The following is a 20,223-nucleotide window of genomic DNA, read 5'->3' as shown; positions in this document are numbered from 1 at the left end:
ACATGTGAATTAACACATCAGTTTAGTATATTGGGAGCCCAGAGACAAGGGGAGGTCACACTCACAGCTGTTTATCTCAGACCTCCACTAGGCACTCATAAGAAAGACTAGAGGCAACCCTGGAGACTAGAGAGAACCACTTTGGTGGTACAGCTGCATAGGAGGTACTCATACTTGGGGACAGGCACCAAGTAGCATCTGCTTCCTCAGATTCTTCTGTGACACTAAAGTTCCTGGGAGGGCAGCTTAAATATCCGCCAGGATCCAGGTGGATATTTACTGCTTCTGGTGGAGGGCTAGGAAACCCTTCGTCCTGCCTTTGGTAACCAGCAAAGATCCTCTGCTTCTGAGGCAAAGCATGGTAGCAAAAGCAGGAGAAGGACAACCTCTCAGGCCCATGATCTGTAACTGATACAAAGCAGAATTTTGCCTCTGCTGATCAGAGGCAGAAAACTCGTGCCTGAGACACGGACAAATACAAGGCAGAGTTTAGCTGTCATAGGGAAGAGAGACACAGATGGTGAGGAGGTCACATGCTGAGGTACAGGTCCACAGATTAAGTCTGGACCAGGAGAACTGGAACTTCCTCTGTCCCTACCATGAACCTTGTACCTCTGCTGTCCTCTGCATGAACAGCAGTCCTCTGCTGGAAGGAAAAGGGGGGAGGGTTACTTTGTGACACAAATGTGAAGGGACTGCAGGGTGGAGCAAGAATGCTAAGAAAAATCTGGCATTCCATACCCCACACCTGGCACCAGGTAACAGCCCTTTGCAGTGATGTAATCACAGCAACAGATCTGTTAAACCACTGAGTAGGTTGACAAAGTCCCCAGTACTAATGTCATACCAGGAGTCCATGCAACCCATTTTCAGGTGGAAATACATTGCGTCAGTTGCTACTGTTCTACAAATGGTGCCTAGCATTCAGAAAGAAAAAAAAAAGAAAAGATACAAAAAAAGGCGAGAAACAACCCATTGACAGTAGATAAAGCAATCAACAGGAACAGACTCAGGGATAACCCAGATGTGGGAACTACCAGACAGGGACCTTAAAGTAACTATGGTTAATGTATAAAGGATGTAGAACAAAAGGTGGACAACATGCATTAAGCCATAGAGAATATCAACAGAGAATTGGAAACTTAAAAATAAGAAGTTAAATGGAAACTGTTGGGAAGAAAAATAAGTTAGGTTGAGTTTGTTAGCAAACTGGACAAAGCTGAGGAAGAAACAGGTAATTGAAGATTAAGTCAACAGAACATAAAAAGAAACAAGAGGCAGGGAAAGAAAAGCAGAGTGGGTAGGGGAAAACGACATCCCTTCTGCGTTTCTCTTCTACTCGCAATTCTCTACTACATGCACATCATTTCTGACACCACATTGAGCAAATCTCTGCACCACCAGCTGGGTGTCCTATAATTCAGTTCCGTTCTGACTCTAACTGGAAATAGGGCAGACCCTACCGGTTAAGGGCGCAGTCCCACAAAACTGTGCTCACTTCAGTTGCCAGTCGAAAGTCCAAGATTGTCACCAGATCTTTAGATCAACCTGCTATAAATCAGGTTTCCATAATCCCCTTTTGGATTTGATCATTTGCTAGAACAGCTCCAGAACTCAGGGAAATACTTATATTTACCAGTTTACTATATAATAAAGGATATCACAAAGGATAGAGGTGAATAGCCAGATGAAGAAGTATATAGGATGAGGTCTGGAAGGGTCCCAGTGCAGGAGCTTCTGTCCCTGTGGAGTTGGGCTGCACCACCTTCCCAGTATGTGGACGTGTTCACCAACCTGTAAGCTCTCTGAAACCCATACTTTAGGGATTTCTGTGGAGATTTCATTATGTAGGCATGATCAATTATTAACTCAATTTCCAGCCCCTCTGCCCTCTCCAGACAACAGAGGGTGGGCTGGAAGTTTCAAGCTTCTAATCATGGTTCGGTCTTTCTGGTGACCAGCCACCATCCAGGAACTCACCAAGAGTCACCTAGAATTTCTAAGGAATATATAGCTTGGTGTTAGGAGCTGGGGTCAAAGACCAAATATTCGATCAAAAGATGCACTTAGTGGTCTTATCACTTAGGAAATTGCAAGTGTTTTAAAAACTCTGTACAAGGAACCAGGGAGCAATGTAAATACATATATTCCTATTATTTTACAAACAGAGGAAAAAGGGAGGAGAGAACAGAACACCCGAGATGTGGAACAGTATTACTGGCCTAACATACATGTGATTGAAAACCTAAAAGGAAAAGAGAGCAAGTACTGTCCAGAAAAGATACTTGAAGAGACATTGCTAAGGATTATTCAAAATTAATGGAAGCACACACACATACACAAACAAATTAATGAAATACCATCAGACACAAGAATCTCAAAGAACCCCAAGCAAGATAAACAAAATGGGACTTGTCCCCTTCTCAAATTCTAGAAACACCAGAACCAGGCTACTGAAATACCAAAGATAAAGAGGGAAGTCTTGGTGAAAAGAAACATTACAAACAGAGGACCAAAGATAAGAATAACAGTGAAATACAATAATATCTTTAAAGTACCAACAGACAAGGGGAGGAAAAAAGTGCTGAAATCCTGTCAATACAGAGTTGTATACCCAGCAAAAGTATCTTAAAAAATAAAGACTTTTTCAGACAAACTGAAGCAGAAGGGAGTTCTGTACAGTAAGAAATGTTAAAAGAAGTTCTTTAGGCGGAAGGAGTACTAGATAGCAATTTGGCTCTACACGAAGAAGTGAAGAGACCCTGGCATAGTAAACATGAGGCTAAATGTAAACATCTTATTTTCCCCTTATTTTTAGGGAGTTGACTATCAAGAGTAAAAAGAGTAACAACGTATTTTGGGGTTTATTACATACATAAAATATATGACAATACAGGACAAAGCATGGAAGGGAGAAAACAAATACACTCTTCTAAAGTTACAGCGTTTGCACAATATGAAGTATTTTAGTATTTGAAGGTAGTTGGTGATATTGTAAACATATATAGTAAGACCTGGGGCAATCGCTAAAAACAAGTTAAGACTAAGTGAATAAAATAATGGTGAAGACTAAGTGATATAAAAATAATTAAAGAAGGCAAAATGGAGCAAAAAGCAGATGGGACAAACAGAAAAGCCATTAAATTCTACCATATCAACAATTACCTTGAAGTCAGTGATCTGAACACACCAACTGAAAGTCAGAGAATGTCAGATTGAATAAAAAAGCAAGACCCAACTGCCTAAAATAAACCTAAATATAAAGCCAGAAGGTTAAAATTAAAAGGGAAAGTTGTACTGTAGAAACACTGGTCAAAGTAGGCTTTGGGACAGTGATTATTAGCAGTGGCAATGAACCATCACATAATGACAATGGGATCATTTCACCAAGGAGACATAATAATCTTAAATGTGTGTGTACATTCAACAACAGACCTTCAAAATGCACAAGCAGAAATTAATAGAACTCAAGGGAGAACTTGACAGATCCACAGTTATTGTTGTTAGCCTCAACACTTCTCAATAATTCATAGAATAAAAGTAGAAAATGTCAGTTAAGGATAAGGTCACAACGTTGTCAGTTATTACAGCTGAACACACATTCTTCTGAAGTTCACGTGGAACATTTACAAAATAAACCATTTTCTGGGCCATAAAACAAATTTGAACAAATTTAAGAGAATTAAAATCAGACACAGCATGTCCTCGAAACACAATGAAATTAAACTGAAAATTGGTACCAGTAAAAGATCTGGAAAAATCCACCAGTTACTTGGATTGCTAAGATGACCACTCATCCCAGAGAGACCTTCCAGATGGTTATTGTGGACAGGTGTGGATAGGGAAAGGGACATTCAGAGAACTTCATACTGTTTCAGACATTCATTGAATCACTTCTATAGTTTTATTTTTTTTTAGGAAAAAATTCAATTAATCATGGTATAGGAAAACTTAACAGTTTTAGTATATGGAATTTTTAAAAAGAGGTTAGCCCTCGCTGGTGTGGCTCAGTGGATTGAGTGCCGGCCTGTGAACCAGTGTCAGGGGTGCGATTCCCAGTCAGGGCACATGCCTGGGTTGTGGGCTGGGTCCCCGGTGGGGGGTTCCTGAAAGGCAAGCACACATTGATGTTTCCCTCCCTTTCTTTCTCCCTCCTTCCCCCTCTCTCTAAAAATAAATAAATAAGGGAGAAAGAAAGAAAAAAATCTTTTTTTTAAAAAAGAGGTTAAATAAGGTATTGGAAGGTAAATAGTTGCCTTAAAGTAGAAAACACACTTGATAGGAGTTTTTAAATTCTTTAATCATTTTGACTTAATTCAAAGAGCACTGTTTGGAGAAGTCAAGTGTCAGTGCTCGGGCATTTAGTTGCATAAGTAAAATTTCAGAAAAATTCAGGTTAAGGATAATTGTACAATAAATAAAATTAGAAAACATTAAGTATTATACTTTAGCAATGACTGTGATATTAAAAATAAAGTCATATCATTAGAATCTTAGGGTTTGTTTTGTTTTGTTTTGTTTTTTGGCCCAGCACATATTTTTATGTGAGCCTCCCAACACCCTGTAAAGAAGGTAAGGAAGATGTCATTAGTATACACAGGGACTCATGGGGTTAATTTGATTAGGTAATAAATAAATCAGAGTTGAGTGTACACTTCCGCTGTATTTTCTGTAATACTTTATCTATGTCATTCTCTGCTGGTCACTTTATTCTCCTTTTTTGTGTTTCTCGGTACCTAGCCAACCGTTGGTAAGTGTCACTTTATCATTCAAAATACAAGTGAAGACTACATTAAGGAGGGTTATGGGGACAGTGAAGTGTGGTGAGTTACAGTAATGAAGAGTCGGCAGCGGCTAGGGGTTCTGAAGAGATCCCTCACAAGTGACACTGTGCAGTGAAATTAGCCCCACTAGTTGCTATGAACACATACAAGTGCTGGATAAAGTGTAACAAGTGTGTCCACATTTCCATCATTTTAAAAACATCACCATGCTAACGAATTGGTGACTCCTCCATGGGTTTGAGAAGCTCAGGGAGCTGAAACGGGCTGGACACTGAAGCCGATGCAAGGGGCTCATTTCCCTGCCGTTGTGAGGTAGGAATGTGCCTCAGGCCAGCCTCAGGAATGACCTAGAACTGAGTCCTCTGAGTACATGCTGGTATTTTTACAGGTTTGTCAGATTCCTTAAAAGTTAAATAGAAAAACTGCTCACCAACCCTGCAAAATAGCTTGTCTCACCTGCCTGGGGCTTCACTAGTAAGAAAGAAACCCAAACTCTCCAGTGAGAACTTGGTTTTTCTTGCTGTGCTAGGGTCTCAGTAGAAGCAAACACAAAATTGCACTATAAGGGGATTCATAAAACAGGGTGCAGAGAACCAATCCCTACTGTGAGAAGTGCTGTTTACAATAAGTGCAGCCCTCCAGGAAGTGTCTGCAGGTCTGCAGATACAGCACACACGTATGTACACTCATGCCCACACAGAATTAGCACACTGAGTGTTGGAGGTCAGTAAGTTATCGGATCCTCTCTGAAGCAGATGGCCAAGATGGGCTCACACGTACAAGGATCCCAAATGGGCCAGCTGGTTTCACACACTCTCCTTTCTGGCCTCTTGTACATGCAGCCCACCATCCTCCTGCTGGTCACAGTCAGCTTCCTCTGAAAGTACGGGGACTTGTCTTCACTTTCTGTTCCCAAGCAGAATGAGCCCAGAGTACCACCCAAAACTGGAACTTGCAGATCAGTGGGACCTTGGCTTTGCTGCTGGCAAGAGTTCCTTTTCTGACTGGACGCCCAGCCCTGCAGAGCCTGGTGGGAAGGGATGAAGCACAGGCTCCTGGAGGAGGGGTGGCTGGCACTGATAAGTGGGGCCACTCGTGCGTCTGCCCCTTGGCTCCTAGACCGAAGTGTCCTTGGGGACAGTGCCAGATAGAAGTCTGACGTCATGGTCAGACCGCATGAAGGCACCCATCCCTTCAGAGTTTCTCTTGAGCTGGTGCTTCAGTGTGCTCTGAGAAGGCTGTCCACCTCTGAGTGGTGTGGTGTGTGATCTCACTCACCATGACACGCCCACTCCTGACTCCTGCACTGTGAAGTGGGCCCTGGTCAGATGTGGTGACATACGGGATCCCATTGGGCCAGTTTTGGGGGAACCAGAGCTGCAGGCTGGTGACTCTTATCTTCTCTCTGTCCGCTGCTGCTTTTGTGGTGGGATGCCTTGCAGTGGGGGTTTGCATGTGATGGAAAAGGTTTCACTCTATTCCCACTCCCAGGTTTCCTCCCCACATAACCAGGCTGTTGATGGCTCCCTGTGTATCTTTTCAGCTCAGGCTACTTCTCAGTCCGTACAAAGCAGGCTGAATGAACTTGTGGGCTGTTCACAGCCCCACCCATGAAGCACATTTTCCTCTCCACTGTCATTGAGGGTCACGCTGAATATTGTTCTAATCAGTTCTGGTTCATTTTTGGCTTGCACCCCTGTGTCAAGCCGACCTATGAACTATGCTCGACTGGATATACAAGCCATTTTTTCGCTGTTGGTACAGGGCGTGGCGGGCACAAGCAGCCCTGGTGGCTGACTTAGAGGTCTGTGTTTTCTGCTCCTATGACTCATTTGAGCCTTGTGCTGTGGTTCGATCTGGGATGTACAGTTTCCATGTCATGGTATATGCTGCTGCTCAACTTAGTAACTTGGCTGGCAAACTCATCTCATAATGGGGAGCCTTGTACATCTGGTCCCTTGTGTTCCATGGTCTCTACCCGGGCCCGGGAATGCATCAAGAGCTCTTTCAAAAGGTATATAAATCTCTGCTTCAATGACATGGCCTTACTTCAGAATCCCAGGGGCATGTGTTTCATTCTTCCTGTGGAGCTTGCCATGGGCCCCATCCCATGTCTTTTCCCAACACTGACAACTCTGCACCATCCAGGGTCCACTGGTCATACAGCCTAAGCAGCCAGGCTGCTCACACCACTGCTTGGCCCCACTGCAGAGTCCTTTCTTGCTCTCAACCTCTCAAAATTAGCAGCTGCCATGTTACCCTGTCTGTGGGTCAGAGCAGTGTTCTGGGACCCCACCTAACATGCAGTGTGCTTCCTTCTTCATGGTGATGGATGCAAGATATGTTTTTTACTTAGGAGGGGATATCCCAGTGTGCCTCTGACCACCGGGCCCCTGGAAACTTCACTGTAGTTGTCAGACTCTGCACCATCACAGGGTTTATCTTCCACACCAAGGAGCATGTGTCTTACCCAGGCCTCCAATGTGTTAGGTGCCCACCACTTGCTCCTTCCATGAAGTCAGCATGATGTTGTCAATCTTTTGCCTCCTTCATCAGGTCCAGCGCTGGTTATCAACGAGGCATCTGGGAAGAGGCATGTACAGTTAGCACTGATTTGTGGAGAGAGGCCTCTGCAGCATCTTCCAGCTCACTAGTGTGCTAACCACTCCAGAGGGTCCTGGCATGGTGGTGGGAGGTGTCTGGATCAACATCACCATCGGCGCCCACCAGAAGTCCCTGATCCAGTTTTCAGGACTGCAGGTTCTCTTTGCCGTGGCCTGGCGTATTAGAGTCCTGCTTTGACTGAACGTTCAATGTCCTGAGTTCTGTAACTCTCATAATTGGGTCCTCAGCCTACAGTTCCATTGCAGGGCATGATGAGGACCACTTTGTACCCAGCAAGAGGGCTCTGAGTTTCTCACACTTAGCTATTAACTGCTTGTTAACAGCTTCCAGTATCTCATTATCTTGTGCAGCCTGGCAGTAACAAGCCAGCTCTGCTGTTTCTGTAGGTGTTTTCCTTTCTGTGTTGTCCAAGTGCCTGCATCATTATGCATGTCACGGCATTTCCCTCCACCAGGACATCTTCCAAGTCACTTAACAGTGAAATCTTTGACAATTGAACATGACCTTGTGACAGGATTATCTATTCATTGCCTGTGTTTAGGATGGCATCCATGTCAACCTGTGGAGTGGTACAGAGCAGATCTGAGTCCCATCTTACAATCTTTATTGTCATAGCATTCCTTGCCACCTGAATTAGTCTGGGTGCTTTGAAAAACAGACACCAAGGTGGATTACACCTATAAAGATTCGATTAGGGGACTGCCTGTGTGAGAGGAAACAGAGTGCTAGAAAAGGCTGGGAGAGCTGTCCAACTGTGATGTGAGTCTGTCTGACCCTCGATGAAGGGGAGAGGGGAGAAGGTTCTCCTAGTCCACTGTGCAGTCTGAGGGAGATTAGGCAAGGCCACCGGGGAGCCCTTGTCTTTCTCTCATCTATGTCAGTTTCAGTTATTTCTTTCTAATTTCGTGCTGCTGACTAACTTTGTCAACCTCCATTTCATGTGGTAGAAGAATTACCACTCTGTTGTTCAAGAGAGCGGCCCCTAGGCTGGATACCATGGCCCCACTTTCAAATTCCTAGGGAAGGAGTGGCCTGGTTTTAGCTGTCTGGAATCTAGTTCACAGTTATGTGAACCAGGTTGTGTGTCTCTAAATTGAAACATTTCCCAGAAAAGTTGTACAAACTATAGGTTTTAACAGTAACACCTTATATAACCTCTAATCTTTAAAATTTGATTAGCAGTCTTTGATTTTTTTTTCTTACCCTATGGAATGACTTCAAATAGTGATTTGGATGGGTCATAGGTCTTCCAATGAAGTAATCGAGAGGCATACTTGTCATTGGTGACTGTTTGGGTTAGTTTATTACATGTTTGTTTTTGTTTCTGCAAAGCATTTTCAAGACTAATGACTGACCCAACATTTTCTCCTCTAGCTATTCTTTGTTGTTCAACTTATTCAGATTAATATCAGATTAAAATAAAGGCTGTATGGGAAAAAAATACATCTGTTAGATAGAGTACTACACACTGAATCAGAAAGCCATAAAAGTCATTACTAGGTAACCAGAACTTTTAAAAGGAGCTATAAGGTCCTAAAGCAGTTTCTAAAATTGTAAAGACAGTAGCCTGTCCTCTCTCTGTATATTGGCAAGTGTGGGAACTCCAAATAAAGGTATCATGATAGCAAGAAATGAAGGCTAGGCTTAATTAGCCATAGCTGAAATACTACGGCAGACCAAGTGCTCAAGTGAAGCCTGCGCTGAATAGACATGTGTATGTAGGGCACATGAGGAAGCACCAGGTTGTCGGTGGGGGTAGGGACTACGACTAGGGCGTGAAGAATAGGTGAGGGAGGTTAAGCAGGTTTAGGACCAGCTGGCTTGAATAATTTCAGCAGGCGTGATGTTGTCTTTAGTTGTCTGGTACCTGGCCCTGCACGATTAGGTATGGGGATAGTGGCCCTGAGTGTGAGTCACACAGAGAAGGTGGTAGGGATGTGGCTCCAAACTGGTAGGTTTGCATATGAAAAGCCAGCTCTTAGGAGTTGTTTACTAGCTCATGGAATTGGCCAGTCCCGAGAGTGCCAGCTCCTGCTGGGTCAGAGGGCCCCAGATGTGAAAGCATCAGAATCCAGAAAGTAGACATGGTTCACATACCTGTATAGAGTTAAGCTTTTCCTTTTGCACTCGTATGACATCTTCAGCAAGTCTCCAGATCAGCACTCTCAGCAAGGCTGCCATGAATTAATTCATGGAGCACCCCAGTGCCTAGCATATAATCAGCTGTGGCTTGGGAAGGGTTGTCAGATAGGTGAGGGCCTTTGGCAGGGGTTTGGGTGGGCATCAGAACAAGGTGCAGGCATTTCTAACTAAGAGCTTCAGGAAAATCCTGTAAACGTTCTCTAGACTCCCAGTGTGGAAAACAGCACATGCTAGTTCCCGGTGTGCCATAATGACAGTATGTCTCGTGGCAAGGAGAGAGGGGAGAAGGTATTTACTAGCTTCAGATGTGTTTTGGGCATGCTGGTAGGGCCTCTGTGTGTATGTGTATAATAGATTCTATCTATCTGAATAATCCTGAGCATAAAGAAATGTGGGTGGTAGGCTGGGAGATACTGTGTCGGCATGTTTCTGGGCATGTCAAAGATTAAAAATAAGGGGAAAGGGTGGCATTTCATCCTGGACAAAATGAATGTGGAAAGGGGGAATATTATATACACAATCAGCATTCAGCTCCTAAATCTCATGTTTATGCCAAACTGTTAAAAAACCTTCTTTTGAGAAATTACTTAAAAGGTAATTCATGCTTACGCCCATCTCACAAACCAGTGTTACAAGCAGACTGCTGATGAATTCCGGCCCTGTGGTCTGTCCCTTCATTAGCTTCTCTGTGCCATCTTTAGGTGTCCCCCTACTCCCGACCTGTGATCGCTCTGTGCTGCTTTATGGACATCATGATTTTTGTTGCTTGATTTCCTTCTAGTTTTCATGCAATGAGTCCCTGCTGATCACCTTTCAGTATTTTTCTTTCCCACCCTTTATGCTTTTATTAGGGTTATTAATGATTTTCTTTTTTCTTCCTTACAGAGAATTCTGGCTTATTGTATTGTGATTAGTTACCGTCCTAATATGTATTCTAATTGGTTCTACAAGAAAGAGTGACAACTCACAGTAAATCTTACACAGTAATTCTTACCCAGAGGCATGTATCTGGAACTTTCGTGTTACGCATTCCTTCCTTTGTGTGCACCTCTTCTTTTACATAATTTTAATGTAAACAGTGTTAGCTGTTTTCCGTGATTCAGCTTTATCTTCAACCAGTCAACTGCTCTTTTTTTATTCCTATAATCACAATAATAATTCACATTATAACAAAATGTAAGATATGTTAAAATTAATATAATTGGTTGCAATTTTGAGTGTTACTATGTTCCACGCTCTGTTCAAGTAATTATGGAGGTAATAACTCAGTAACTCCTCACTCTGTGAGGTAGGTACAGGAAGGAAACTGAAGCACAGGAAGTGATGTGCCCTAGGCAGTGCGCCTGAGACAATAGATGCAATAGTATTCAAATGCACAAATATGGTCAGTGTGTTCAGCCACCACCTCAGTGGACATGAGGCAGAAATAGTCAGTGAAAACACTGCATAATATACCTGTCACCACTTTTGCTCTCTTCTGCGTCATTCTCCATACTGCCTCTGCCGAGGGCCCTTTGTGATTTAGGCCTTATTCACCCTTCAGATTTCAGTCTGTCACCTACACAGTGAGGCCACCCGTGGTTCTTCAGAGATACCCCACTCCACCCACACACAGTTTCAGAACCCCCTGTCCATTAACCTGTGTGGTTGGGTAAATGTCTCACTTCCTCACTAAAGTTCCATTGGGGTACTTTGTTTTCACTCAACATTGGGTCCTTGTCACCTCATATGCTTCAGGGAATGACAGGTGCTCAAAAAGTATTTCTTGGATGCATGAACAAAGGTATGAAAACAGGAGGAAGAAAAGCAAAGAAAAGCAATTGATTATATGCTGACCATGTTCTGGCTCTTTAAGTACAGTAGACCGTCCCGTTATTGTACCAGGTGGAAATAAGTTTTACATCAAGTTACAGACAATCCAGCTACAGTGGCTTAAACAAGTATGGTATTACTGTCTCCCACAACTAGAATTCCAGGTGGAATTCATTTCGGGCTGGTTTGACTACTGGCATGTCACCAAGGTCCTAGGCTTTTCTGTGTTTCTGCTCCTGCAAATGGGGCAATATGACAATCTTGACAAAATGATAGTCACTGAATTTTCGACTGGGGTATGAGCAGACTTGTTGCATGAGTAGAAGATTTGATACTCCATATACCTCCTTAAACAGAAAGTTTTATTTTATTTATAATGTACTTTTTGAGGAGAACTGTGAAAGCAACTCCCAGGATAATGTGGGAGACTTTCCTAAAGTATCTGGTGACCCTTCACTGTCTGTTTTTATTTAAGTCTAAGGTATTAAAGCTGACTGGAAACTCTGTATTGGGAGAGATTACCTGGTTGCAATTCAGTAGGGGGACATCCTGGTCCAATGTTAATGTTTGTAGATTTTTTTCTCTTCAAACCTTTTCTAGGGAAGAATGTTCTGGTCTCATTCAGTGGGGAGTAAAAAGCAGCCTCTAGTGTTCTGGAAGCCAAGTGGAGAAGGGAGATGGGGGTGGGGAGCCTATCTACTGTATCTTACCATTCGGAATAAACTTTGATTTAATACTCCTAGTTTCAGTGCATTGCCTACCCCAACCTTGAGCTGTGTCTAGTTTCTCAAGTCCCGATCCTCAAATTCACCTTTTGCAGAGAGTAAAACATGCTGTTGGGTGAGGTGGAGGAAGGCCAGACCAAGAAGGGAGAAGGAATGCATAAATGGATTTTTGAAAGCCAGTCCTGTTTTCATGCCCCTCCAGCCCCCATTTCATAGATACCTGACATCTATTCCTGAACCTTGTGGGGGAGAGTGGGTGTGCTTCTGTGGCGCAGGTGAGCTTACTTCCTGTCTCCCTCCATTTGCAGCCTAGATATGTCTTTTGTGTCTTAACTTGATCAAGCTATGCCCACAGCTTTAGGGCTCTTGTGTCCAGCTCTTGTCCTTGTGGGTTTGTGCCTTTTCTCTCTCTCGTCATTTCAGTGGAGGGGGAGGGAAGGTAAGAATGCACGCATTCATTCATTCATGCTTACCTGGAAATTTTGCATGTATTATTTTCCTATAAAATAGGATTATACTGTACATCTGTCTTTGATCTCTATAAAATGTGTTTAAATTATTTAACATCTTTTGCATATTTAGCTGATTCTTTCATGTAGAAATGTCAGGATAATGAAAATACCTGGAAAATAATTAATTTTCCTGTTTTTTTTTTTCAAAATTTACTTATTTATCTTTAGAGAGAGGGGAAGGGAGGAAGAAAGAGAGGGAGAGAAAAATCAATGTGTGTTTGCCTCATGTGCCCTGACTGGAAATCGAACTGGTGCCCCTTTGGTTTGCAGGCTGGTGCTCAATACACTGAGCCATACCAGCCAGGGCTAAAGAGAATCAATTTTCAAAGGAATAAAAATTTGATTTGTTAAAATGTGCATTGAGCCTTTTTTAAAAAATGTCTGTTTAATTTTCAGATTTTGAGCCATGCCTTTAGTGAAGAGGAACATCGAACCCCGGCATCTGTGCCGGGGTGCCCTGCCCGAAGGGATTACCAGTGAACTTGAATGTGTAACCAATAGTACCCTTGCTGCTATCATACGCCAGCTAAGCAGTCTGAGTAAGTCATCTCTTTTCTAGAACAAGTTTTTTCTGAATACTAATGGCATTTTATTAATTTCAACATTGGGAAATAGATTTCAATTCAGTAGTTTTGTGCTTGTCCAAAGATGAGGTTGCAGCCTACATGTCCCAGTGTGAAATTAACTGTCGCCCTCACTGGTCTTGTGATACCAACTTTATGTGATGAAGACATGAAGTTATAATAGACCAATTCACAAATTATTAGATGAGACCAAATGAGTGATATGAAGCAGAGTTACATAATTTTTAAAAGCTTACTAAAGTTAGGATAATATAATTAGTTTTTTTAACATTATTTTGGAGTATCTTGTTAAACTTAGAACTGTTTTATTTAAAATACAGTAAATTGAGAACTAGTTAACACCTGTAATACGCCTGGCCCAGAGCAGATGCTCAATAAATATTTGCTGATTGAATAATATTCCCAATAAATCAAAGAATAAAGCCAAAAAGTCATTAAGATTTGCTAATTTTAACCTACTAAAAGTTAAAATGCAACTACTGACTTCCAAATTGAAGTTAAATATGATTGTTACATATATATTAGATACATAGGTTATATAAATATAAGCAATTACAAGACAAGGGAAAAAAGGCTTTCTGTTATTTTAATTTTGAATATTCACATGAAATACCCAAGGACTCTTCCATGTTTTAAGACTCAAATATGGGTTTGAAAAATGCTTTTTCCTTCAAAGCTCTTTAAAGTTGCAATGTTTTTCCCCCTAACTTTTACATTTATATCATCTTGTTTTCTCACTTCATCCCACTCCTTTTTGGTTTAGCTGGTTTACACTGCATTTTGGGTGACAGGTTTTCAAAGTCACATTTTTCAGAAACTCTGTTAATAACTAGAAAACCCTCCATGAAATTTCACACTGTGGTAGGCTCAAGCACAGGGGATGTTTCCTAAAAAACAGTACTTTTTTTATTTTTAAGAAGAAACAGTATGGATAGATAAGTATTTTTTTTAAAGAACTATACTGTATTATTACTCATTAATTTTATTTTATTATTTTTTTATTGTTGTTCAAGTACAGTTGTCTCTATTTTCTCTCCACCACTTTCCCCTACCCCACCCACTCCCACCTCCTACCCTCAGTCCTTCCTCCCTTTGGCTTTGTCCATGGGTCCTTTATACATGTTCCTTGATGACCCTTTCCCTTCTTTCCCCCATTATCCTTCTCCCCCTTCTGGTTACTGTCAGTTTGTTCTTTATTTCAATGTCCCTGGTTCTGTTTTGTTCACTTGTTTGTTTTGTTGATTAGGTTCCACTTATAGGTACAGTCATGTGGTATTTTTCTTTCACCGCCTGGCTTACTTCACTTAGCATAATGCTCTCCAGTTCCACCCATGCTGTCACCAAGGGTAGGAGCTGCTTCTTCCTTTCTGCTGCATAGTGTTCCATTGTGTAAATGTACCACTGTTTTTTGAGCCACTCATTTACTAATGGGCACTTAGGTTGCTTCCAGCACTTGGCTATTGTAAATTGTGCTGCTATGAACATTGGGGTGCATAGGCTCTTCTGAACTAGTGTTTCAGGATTCTTAGGGTATAATTCCAGCAGTGGAATTGCTGGGTCACAAGGCAGTTCAACTTTTCAGTTTTCTGAGGAAATTCCATATTCTACAGTGGCTGCACCAGTCTGCATTGGCACCAACAGTGCATAGGGTTCCCTTTTCTCCACAACCTCGCCAGCACTTACTGTTTGTTGATTTGTTTATGGTGGCCCTAATATATCCATAATCATTGGCAAAGTCAAAGTAATTTGGAAGTTAGTTAAATGTATTTTACAACAGATTTCTTCTGGAATGTAAACTAATTTCAGGTGATTTTTGGTAGTGGTTGTTGACAAAATGTATAAATTTGTATAATTAGAGGAAGATACCTTGCAGATTATTGAGGGTAAAATGTTTGTTTGCATTCATATATTTTTGTAAGAATGCTTTAGTCTCCTGTTTTTATGGCTGAAATGTCTATTGACATACAGAGTAAGTGATGAAAATGCACATGAACTGTTAAAGTTTTAATAGTTGAGCTGTATCTCATGCTATAATATTCAGTTCAGTGTTATGTTGGTTGTGTTTACAGTGTCCACTTGGCCACCATGTCTTGTAAGTGAAACTAATCACATAGTATGTTTTGTCTCACATAGTCTGTGGTAAGCATAATAATAACAGCCCCTACAAAGAGGTCCACTGCTTCACCCTGAAACCTCGGATATGCAGATAGTCTTTGTGGCGTGGCAAGGGGGAATTAAGGTTGCTAATCAGCTAACCTTAAGAGAAGGTGATCCTAGATTCTTCACATGGTCCCAGTGTCATCGCAGGAGTCCTGTAAGTGTGGAAGAAGGACGTAAAAGAATCAGGGACAGAGAGTCCTGATGTGAGAAAGACTCAATTATCTGTTGCTGGCTTTGAGATAGAAGAAGAGGCCACAAGCCAAGGAATGCAGGCAGCTTCTGGAAACTAGATTCTCCCCTAGAGCCTCCAGAAGGAACACAGCTCTGCCAACACCTTGATTTCAGACTTCTGATCTCTGGAACTGTAAGATAATACATTTGTGTTGGTGTAGGCCACTAAATTGGTGGTAATTTGATACAGCAGCCATAAGAAACTAATGTACCACTCTAGCCCTGGTTATGTTTTTACACATAATCCCCGGTAGCCTCATGCGAGGTACTGGACTCAAGGACATTCAGCTGCAGGTAGGCCGCCTCAGTGGATCTCAACCCAGTCTCTACCAGAATCAGTTGGGGAGCTTTAAAACAAGAGGCTAGGAATAACTCCAGAGATTGTGATCGGAGTATACAACAAAGATATGGCCTATGAATTAGATACTGTGCATCTGGATTGAAAAGATGAGCTAGATCAGCCATATTCTCAGGAAGTCTGAACTAAGAAACAGTAAATTTTAAAAGTTTCTTATGGAATCTCCAGCTGAAATGTCATCCAGGGCTGCTGCCTGCAAGCCAAAGTTGTGGAGTAGGGCAGAGCTTGAGAAGTCAGAGGAAGCGTTGGTGAAGAAAGGCAAAAGAATGTACAGAGAGAACCTGGAGCTGAACATGAGAGAGGCCACAGAACCCAGTGAGGTAGAGAGAACAGCTCGTCTCTGGACATGCACAGGGTGCCTTTCCAGCTCCCATTCAAGGAGCATGGGTGTCTTCAGAGCAAATCCCCTTCTTTAAGTTCCCTAGGTGCACCTGTACACGGAACCCAAAGAGCCTTATAAAAAGAGGGGTATGGTGAGATATATGGCAGGACTATAATTTTGGAAAACTGAGGTACTAAGTTGTTAATTGCTGGTAGAATAGCAAATTGTTGATTACCAGTGGTTTATTTATTAGTGTTCATTCACTCAATACCCCTCTCAGTGCAACATACAGCAAATAAAATCAATTTGGTGCATACTTAAAAGTTAAAAAAGCACATATATTTGACATCAGTATGGTCATAAAATAGAAAACATGCAATTATTATGACCTATAACACTAGTACATAATAAATGACATCTGTATTTTGGGCCAATTTTTATTTCTTTATTTTTTTTGGAGTTTTCCACTGAGTAGAAACATATTACAGGAGATGAGGTAAGTTATATGCAAAATTTTTGTGTGATTTAAAATTGTTAGGAAGAATAAGAATTTAAAAGAATGCCTTCATGTTATTTTCTAATTTTTTAATTACTGTATTTTTCGGACTATAAGACACACCGGACCATAAGACATACCTAGGTTTTAGAGGAGGAAAATAGGAAAAAACCCCCGCTCCACTGCTGCCTCCTCCCCAGCCCCCCACCAGTGAGCCAGGTCTGCCACATTTGGACTAGATTCGCACCCCCATTTTCCTCCCAAATTTGGGGGGAGTGTGTCTTATAGTCTGAAAATTTTGATTATTGGTATTGAGTTTAAGCGTAATTATAAAAAGGGGAAATTTGTAACTTGAATAGCCTTATAGTTAAAGAAAAAATATCAAAACCTTTCAAAGCTTGATCTAATAAAAAGGAAACTAGTCTTTAGTAATTTTCAGGTTTTTAAAATTTGAGTATTACTAACTTCTAATATGAATGACTGGGGGAGGGGGCAGTTGGAAGGGGAAAGGAGAGTTACTTTTAAAAACAGTTTTGGATAATAGTGTGTAAAAAAGAAATCCTTGGTTTTCTAGCTCTGGGATGTTGATTTTTTTCCTTCACATAATGACAGTTTAGTGCAGCAATTAACATTATCAGGAGTGCTTTTTTAAAATCATTTTCATTGATTAATCTGAATGTTCTTATTTCTGTCAACTAGTTGCACAATTTAAATTATACTATCTCACTATCAAATTTTTGTATACTTTGCTTACAAAAGGAAATAGGAACATAGGGAAGTTGTACCTAGGATAACATAGTCCTTTTTTAATAAAATAGGCTGTTTTTACTCCTTTTGTCTTTGTTCTCGTCCTACAGCTGTCTACTTTTCCCCTCCTAAGAAGGCCCCCAAGATGTCTCAGAGAAAGGAGTTAGAAGAACTTCAGTGCATCCCAAGGCTTTTGGTTCCATTTAATGGTGCTAATAAGATAATATAGAGAACTTGGGAGAGCACAGGAAAACACAAAGAAAAAAATTACAAAATTTTCATTGGAGAAAATCATTGATAATGCTTTGTGTTCAACTTTATAAAAGTGGTGTTTCAATATACATATGGTTTGGTAGCCTATACTCACTTATATAGTAAACATCTGTCGATTCTTCTGACACATTTTTGAATAACTAGATTTTATAATATAATATTGATATGCCATAATTATTTAACCATTTTTTTACTGTTGGACATATATGGGGGGACAAAAGTAGGCTTACAGTTATGAGCACATGAAACACGAAGTTTATTGTTGTATTATTATTTATTAGTTATTGTATTATTTTCCATATGAACAACTGTAAACCTACATTTGCCCGCCTCTGTACATTGTTTCTTTATTGGGGGACACTCATAAATTTTTGTATCAAATTGATAGATAAATCTCTGGTTATTTTAGGCAGCTTTTTAAAAAAATATTTCTGTTTTATAAGTTATCAAAGTTCCTCAAAAAGAGTAAAAATAGCTCTAACAAGTGGTGCAAAATTTGAGACTTCATTAATTTTAAATATTCTTCTCTTTTGAAAAAATTATTTTGGTTTATTATTTTTTTTGGTTAATTTTCACATTTCAAGTAATTGTCTAAATGAGAAAAGCCTGCCCCTGTCCAGGTGGCTAAATTTGTCGGAGCATTGTCCCCTATACTGAAAGGTTGTGGGCTCCATTCCTGGTCAGGGCACATACCTAGATTGTGGGTTCAATCCCCTGTCAGGGAGCATAAGAGAGGCAACCAGTTGGTGTTTCTCACATCAACATCTCTCTCTTCTCCCTGCCCTCTCCCTTTCTCTTCTCCCCCTTTCTGCCCTCCCTCCCTTCCATCTTCTCTCTCTAAAATCAACAAACATATCCTAGGGTGAATATTAAAATAAGTAAATAAGAAAGTCTGTTTTCTTTTCAGAGATTTTAATAAGTGATTAATATTGTAACTACCTTCTGGTACACAGGTTTCATATCAAACTGAATGCTGAATTGACATAAAAATACTTCCTTAAGGGATTGCACTGCAATATAACTGCTTTATGTAATTGGACCTGAAATTTGTAGTTGTATAAATTGATTATTCCAAGTACAGTTCTACTTAGAATACTTTGAAGGCATGTACTGAATAGATTTCTTGGATGTCTTTAGTCCAGTGGGATTTTGGAGGGAAAGGGCAGATTCAGTTGCAATATAGATGCAAATAGATAACAAATATGTGTCAATGCAAGTTAAGGCCAGGGTTAAGGGTACATTAACAAAAGTTTACTTGGAGAAACAGCAGGATTTTTTGAAAAAATTTAATGCTTCAAACTGAGATAAGTATTTGCATTTTCATGGACAAAAGTAGAAAGTGATGAAGAGAGGTAAAAAGTGATGTACACTTAGGAAGCTATAAGATAAAAGGTCTGTCAGCAGTGGAATTGTTGACAAGTGTCATATGAGGCCCCTCCCCACCAAAGGTAGGGTTGTTGGAAATTCAGGCACTTTCCCAACCCATTGTTTCATCTGGAATATCGGAAATACTTACGGAAGTAATTATGAATTAGGTTGTTTTTCACTTCTCCTTTCCCTAGATAGATTTTGACATAGCAGGATTTCAATGTATAATAATTCTGAAGAGCACAGATTGGGAGAGTCAAGCTAAGTCTGATGTTCAGTCCTGCTTATCATTAAACTTGTAAGGTTTATCATTTCTATTTTTCCCATTTCATGAGTTTATGGGCTTAGGGTAAAATGTCATAAGTGATTTATAGGTATTTTCTGATTGTTTTAATTTACACTTTTAGAGTATGTCATCTAAAAACTTTGAAGGAAGATTTTGAAAGTTTGAGTGTTTTTTTAAAAAATACACTGTTCAGATTTGTAATCAGGTACATGATTGTGATTATCGGCAGCCTAAAGTAGTATTCTTCCACAAAGCAGGCCCTTTATAGAGTAAACATTGTCTACCAGTCTGAAACCACGGGAAGTGAAACCACAAGTAAGAGGGGACAACTACTACTGCCACACACACACACACACACACACACACACACACACACACGGATACTATTAAACAACAAGAAAGAAGGAAATTGTGCCATTTGTGATATGGATGAATATAGAGGAGATTATGTTAAGTGAAGTAAGCCAGACAGAAAAAGACAAACACTATGTGATCTCATTTATATGTAGAATCTAAAAATAAAGTCAAGCTCATAGAAACAAAGGATAGAACGGCTATTACCAGGGGAGAAGCTGTAGGGGGGGGGGGTGAGATGCTGGTCAAGGGTAGACGCCTTCAATTGTAATATGAATAAGATATTGGAATCTGTTCTATGATAAGGTGACTATAACTTAAAATACTATGTTGAACATTGGAAAATCAAAGGAGCTGATTGTAAGTGCCCCTTCCAAAAGGAACTATATGAAGTGATGATGTGTTAATTAACTTAGCTGTGGTAATCATTTCACAATTTATTCA

General features: G+C 40.7%; 1 protein-coding gene across 5 annotated transcripts in view; it reads left to right on the top strand.

Annotated features, from left to right (window-relative positions):
• WASF3 (WASP family member 3) overlaps positions 1-20,223 on the top strand; it is a 152,127-nt gene that overhangs the window by 98,938 nt on the left and 32,966 nt on the right. For 4 of the 5 annotated variants that reach the window (XM_053920792.2, XM_053920791.2, XM_053920788.2 and 1 more), the window contains one exon: positions 12,997-13,139. In XM_053920792.2, the coding sequence (XP_053776767.1) occupies positions 13,007-13,139 (133 nt within the window). In that variant the 5' untranslated portion in view covers positions 12,997-13,006. Of the gene's footprint in view, positions 1-12,327; positions 12,364-12,996; positions 13,140-20,223 lie in introns of those variants that run through there. The other variant, XM_053920790.2, reaches the window with a different exon arrangement.

Source organism: Desmodus rotundus, chromosome 3 (assembly GCF_022682495.2).
Source record: "Desmodus rotundus isolate HL8 chromosome 3, HLdesRot8A.1, whole genome shotgun sequence".
Classification (NCBI taxonomy): Eukaryota; Metazoa; Chordata; class Mammalia; order Chiroptera; family Phyllostomidae; genus Desmodus; species Desmodus rotundus.
This window is presented reverse-complemented; position numbering and strand designations above follow the sequence as displayed.